Raw genomic sequence first — 6,207 nt, forward strand, 5'->3', positions numbered from 1 at the left:
GTGTCCGAAGAGTGGTCTAAACACAAGGCAGGGTCAGAATGGGGTGCGGTATCAAGAAGGGGCCCGGGGGTAGTGGTTTCATGGACTAGGGCTGCCATGGTTAGGTTACTCCTTTGCTTTTTGTTTTTAAGAAAAAAAAAAGAAAGAAGAAAAGAAAATAAAAATAAAAAAAGAATAAAAAAAGGGGGGAGCGGGGAGGAATAGTTCCCAGGAGGAATGAAAGGGCCGGAAATCTCCCTCCGCGCCCAAGAGGACCTCAACACCGCTAGTAGCGCAGATGCAGCATGGAACCCGTGCCATACCCTACCCTTCATGCCAGTAAACCAGCAATCTGGGATAGCAACCTCACATCTGCCGAGCTACCTCGGTGGACAAAAGAGAGGGCGGCCGGATATCCGCCACAAAGCATACCTCCTTCGGCCACTACCCCCGGAATCCGAAAGGTGGCTTCCAGAGATACACCCGTCACCCAAAAGACACCCCAAGCTACTCCAGGATACCGGAGAGGGATCAGGACATCCCCAGGCAATCCAGATTCCACGGCAAACTACGCCACCGCCAAGAACCTCAACGGAATGGGATGGACCCCGGTGTCCTTTCCCCTACCAAGGAACTAGCGCGCCTGTGGGAGAAATCCCGAAGGCCAAAAAGAGGAAGGGCAAAAGGGAGGGGTGAGGAGGAGGAGGAGGAATGGAAAAAGGGGAGGATGGGATAGGGGAGGGGAGAATGGGGGGTAATTAGGTTCGGTCTGAGGAAGAAGACCGACAGGGCTAATTCCTCAGACCAAGAGCCTCTTCACCACGCCAAGGAGCCCCCCTTGAAGAGGTCCTCTCCCCCATCTATTCTTCTTCCTGTCCCCACTTGCACCTCGCCCATTAAGGGTCCTTACCTGTTACTCCTTTATTTATTATTATAAAATTAAAATTCTTGAATTTTACACTGTAGTAACTCTTGTGTAGCTGCCACTTTCTCACTTAAAGTTTTCTTCACGCAGCTTTCGGAAGTTTCGAACAATTTTGCCTCTTTTTTTATGGAGTTATGAATATGAGTTATTGATATGATGTGGAGCAATGTAGACATTTACATATTTTTGTTATTATTTATCATTTTTTTACAATTTTTTTAAAGTGTGAAATTCTTGAGCGATTTCTTTCTCTCTTTTTGGAATTATTTTATGACTTGTTTTGATAACTAAACTAAGACTGTAAGATAATTAACTAACATAGTATTTGCTTAATACAATGTTACCAATTAAACTATTCTATACTACTTATTTATTTCATTAGAATTGTTATTTTTCAACTTTTTCTTACCTTTATTTATCACTCAATATGCATAAATATTTCCGGGTATGTTATTGACACTGTTGCCAATATTATTATTATTATAATCAAAAAGAAGCGCTAAGCCACAAGGGCTATACAGCACCGTTGCCAGTAAGAATAAAATAAGTGGTACAGCATTGCCAATTTGAAAAATTTGAATCTTAAGAAGGTTACTGTCCTCTTAATGTGAACCAAGAACTAGATCTCAACTCCCTCAAACAGGGGAAGTTTGTGTTGAGTGTCTTGAGCATTTTGCAACACTTAACCCAGTCGTAAACAACGTAGTAATTTTACGCTTACACAGTTTTCATATAATTTTTGTTAAAGTCTATGCCAGGATGGATCATTCACCACAAGGAATGGTGAAGTTAGGAAAGAGTTACTATACAATGGAGTACTACCTACCAACCTTCCCGAAACGTGAAAGAAAAAGCTTATCAGACAAAATGGATCTATCTTTAACAAGCCATCGGTTTATTATTTTCCTGAAGAGGCAAATATAGATGGTAGTTGACTTTTACAACATATACAACAACTTCACATATTAGAAATAAAACCTGAAATGTTTTAATCCTTTCAGAAAATTATTAAGTCAAGTGTTCTTTCTATTTTATTTTCAGATTTGTGAACTTCTGATAATTTGTTCAAACCACTACATTGTTACTTTTATTCATCAATAAATCAATCTTTCATCACCAGTCATTAACTGTGACTGCTGAGCCTTACATTCGTTCACAAAATTTTAAAATAATCGTAAACAGCATGATCAGAAGTTATCGTTTTTTCTTAAGTGACTCAAGATATTCTAGGATCCCGCACACTGATAAAGCTTTTCCATGAAAGTCATCATCTGGTCTGGGAACCCATTTTCCTGACTCTTTGATTGCTGCTCGACTATAGACTGACAAAACTCGATCAAACAAAGATTTTTTGTTACACTCTGTAGGTGCGTTTTTCTCGTCTTTGAATAGTTGTTTAAGGATTCTTTCTTCCAGACCTTCAATACCAACCGACCAAGTATTCCATGACTGTGTGTATCTCTTTGTATTGAATCTTGGAGCAAACCAAAGTTGCAAGGTAATTTTTCTAAGAAGGCGGCAAGCTAACCAAACTTTTCTGTCATCTTCTGTAAGATCTTTGAAGTATTTGGTTTCTTCTCGATATTTACGTAGTATCCACCCATCAGAGACATTGGTAATGAATACAGACTCTTCTCTGTCATTAACGGAATGTTTAGCTTTCAGTGTTGGCACGATGTAAGAAACCAGCAAGCAGAAATATTTATGGTTCCAAACCCAGGGTATGTACACACCTTTATGCGTGTGAAGCAGAAAAGGTGGTGCAATTGATATATCAGGTTTATCTGATGATTTGCTAACATAATTCTTAATTGCTTTCTTTATATGTTTAGCAAATTCTTCTCTGAATGTAGATCCTTTCAGTGGAAGATCCTTTGAGATTATAGTGACTTCTCCATGCTGTCCAGAACTTTTGCACATGATGTCATACTCCGGAGATACTTCATACATGAAGTCAACATAGTTGACGTGAAAAATCTCATTTTCTTCCACAAGAGGTCCAGTGAGAACGGTTTTACCTTTGAACTTCTTGTCTTCAATACTTTCAAGGAGTTTGTCTGTTTCTGTTTTTATTTTATCCTTTATCTCGTCAACTTTCTTCTCCTCACACAGGTTATTAACTGCAATATCAATCAAGTCATCTGGTTTGGTTATTTTTAGATAATTTCCTTTAATGTACAGAAGTTCATGTGCTCGTTTTCCATCTTCAGTTTCATTTTTGACATAAAGTGCCTCTTCACGAGTCATCAAGGGCATCTGACAATTAGAGCAGAATTCTTCATATTTTCTCATTAATTCTGCAGCTGTTAGTTGAATGTTACACTTCATTTCCTTTTGATCATCATTCATTCTTGCTAAAATATATTGGTAACATTCTTTGTGTCCTCCAATGGCAGCAAGATGAGCAGCAGAGTATTTCCCAAGAGTAACTTTATCTAGTTCAGGATTTCGATACAAAAGATACTCGATCATATTTAAGCGTCCATACATAGAGGCGACGTGCAACATCGTACATTCTGAAAATGACTCTACTACCCTATTTATATACATGTCTTTAAAAATTTTCTCGTAAAGTATATAAAGTATGTAAACAAGGTCATGTTTAGCTAAAAGATATAAGAAAAAGTCATCAGGACGCTCCAGGGTAATGTCTTGAGATTTCAAGTCTTCGTTTGGCTTCACCTTACTGAGTTGTTCAATGTACTTCTTAAGTATGTTTGTTTCATATTTATTGAGCTTCGTATGGTCATGTTTTCCTGAACAAATATCATCAAGCAATTTTCTTTCATTCACCCAATATTCTTGCAGTAAATCTGAAGGCAAAATTGCTGAAGGTGGCAAAGAAAAGGTAAATGGAACCATATTCATGTCTCTACACAGAGTGACTTGTGTATCAAAGTGATTTCCAAGGAATGCCAACTTGAAAGGATTTTCTTCATCTTGTAATGGGTGAATACAAACATCTTCTAAGCCCAGTAGAACACAAGTGAGGGAGAGGCCATACTTAGCTGCAGTACACAGTAAATCTCTCGCTTTTTTACTTCGTTCTTCATAGTTATTACTTTCCAGTATGAATTTTGAAAAATTTCCAAAGATTCTAAAACTTTTTTGATAAGATTCCATAACCTGAAGAAGTTTCTCCTCTTTTCCTGTGATTTTAGAGCCTTTTAAAGTTTGTATCTACATCTGTATCTTCTCACTGTATGCCTGGTGACAAAGAAAAATCATGAATATTAACAGCTTCTAATTTATATTAATACAATTGATAATTGGAGCTGTAATTTTATATAAATACAGATAAAATGAAGTAAATGATACTGTGACGTAGTGGTTTCCTTAATTAACGAAAACATTTCGCTCACATGATGGGTTTTATCCACTCAGTAAAGAATAATGATATAGAAAAAGAAGGGCAAGGCTAGTGGGATAATTTTGCTGCTAGAGTACACTGTATGGTATACACCGTGGCCTGGTGGCAAAAGCTCTCGCTGCACAGAGTGAGGATCTGGGTTCGATTCCCGGCAAAGGGTGGAAACATTGGGCGTATTTCCTTTACCGGTTCATCCATCAGTAAAAATGGGCACCTGGGTGTTAGTCGACTGGTGTGGGTCGCATCCTGGGACAAAACTGACCTAATTTGCCAGATATGCTCTGCATAACAAGCGGCTTTCTATATAGTAGTATATTATCTATGTCAGCTATGTCTGTATACCTTGTATATGTACTTGTAGAAATAAAGATATTGTTATTATATTATATTATGTCCCTGATGCCTGGCTAAAGTTGTAAATATTCCTAAAGCTTGACTTAGCTAACATGAAGTAATCCACATTTGGAATAAAAATGTTAAAATTGCTAATAAGGGCAGAGTGCAGTCATCGTTATTTTTCTCTCATTCTTTGATAACTTACTATTTGTCCATTTTGTGAGAGATTATTTGTGTCTCGATTTACAACACAAACTATCATTAATACACATTAACGTTCTTTGCTCCCACTAATAATGACCTGCATTATGGTGGTAATGTTTGCCTCTAGTTAAAGTCATGATGGAAGTGAAAGTAACAACTGAGATATTGGTGTTACTTCTGCACAACGTACTGTTGAAGTGTGTGGAAAAACTACAAGTGGGAACAACTGGTAGAATAACAACATAATTGTAAGGCGCAGTTCAAAAAGTGCTTCATCGACCCGAAATACTCCCATACAAATCCCCTTTCATTATCTGCACTTGTATATTTAATTTAATTTTTCTCAAGCATTCTCTACTGACCAGATAAAGCCCATCTAGGTGACGTTTTCCTCAGAAAATATAATTCCTTCATTTTTATAGTAATTTAAAATAAAAAAAAGTTCAGCCTTCTATTACAAATCATTTTATAAGTATTCTGGAATCTTAATTCTGTAAGTTTTAATTCTACAAATAAATTAGATAACATTTTTTTCAATTTATCCTGTGGTTATGCTTTTTATGAGATATTGACAAATATATATATAAATAATTCAAATGTTTTAAGAGGCATAAATTTAAAATATACTTTTAGACAATTGCTGATTTAAACTGTAACAATCAAGAGTTTTATATGCATACAAATATAGACAAAACAAAATAGTTTAGATAGACAAAATGTAGAGTACCATGCGGATAAGAGCAGGAAAAACAGCTGGGAGTCCAAGAGTGTTGTGCGCTCCCTCTAAGGGTGTCACATCCTCTATTGATTGATTGCAGAGAGGAGCACCAGCACTTAACAGCAAGAACACAGCATCTCTTTGGTTGTGTCGTATTGCATGAAGCAGTGGATCAGCACGAGCAGCCATAGGTAACAGAGGCACACCAGTCTTCAACAGTCGCTGCATGGTTTTAGCGTCACCTTCTCCAGCAGCAATAACAAGCTCAGCGTGACCTTCAGTTTTTTGTTCAAAATCAAACTTGAAATACTGAGTGTGCTGTCAAAAAATAAAATTGAGTGATATCAGCAACGATAAAAAAAAATATTCTTTCTCTCTCCAAATCCTACAATCATCAACCAGTTTGGCCTATTTGGCAAGGATGCAATTTGCTGAATAAGTAGATTGAAAATTTGCTTTTGCCATAAATCAGTAGAAATCGATCTAAGCATTTCGAATATGTGGAACCTCGGTACTCAGCTTCATACTCGAACAATTCGGTACTCGAACATTTTGTTCGGTAAATAATAGCTCGGTAGTCGATCATTTGCTCGGCACTCGACCAGACAAACACAATTGTCAGAACATGTGCGTCAGTCTCCCCGCAGCTGTCGCTTAGTCCAAAACTCCGCTGAA

The 6,207-nt window shown here is 37.4% G+C and overlaps 1 protein-coding gene across 1 annotated transcript; it reads right to left on the reverse strand.

Moving 5' to 3' along the window:
* Positions 1 to 262: 262 nt before the first annotated feature.
* Positions 263 to 5,680, reverse strand: LOC128705885 (uncharacterized). The gene is made up of 2 exons (XM_053800991.2): positions 5,542 to 5,680; positions 263 to 4,111 (listed from the first exon to the last, which is right to left on the reverse strand). Exon 2 carries the CDS (start codon positions 4,025 to 4,027, stop codon positions 2,099 to 2,101), a length of 1,929 nt encoding a protein of 642 aa, XP_053656966.2. The 5' UTR covers positions 4,028 to 4,111; positions 5,542 to 5,680; the 3' UTR covers positions 263 to 2,098.
* Positions 5,681 to 6,207: the final 527 nt, after the last annotated feature.

Source organism: Cherax quadricarinatus, unplaced genomic scaffold, assembly GCF_038502225.1.
Source record: "Cherax quadricarinatus isolate ZL_2023a unplaced genomic scaffold, ASM3850222v1 Contig3384, whole genome shotgun sequence".
NCBI lineage: Eukaryota > Metazoa > Arthropoda > Malacostraca > Decapoda > Parastacidae > Cherax > Cherax quadricarinatus.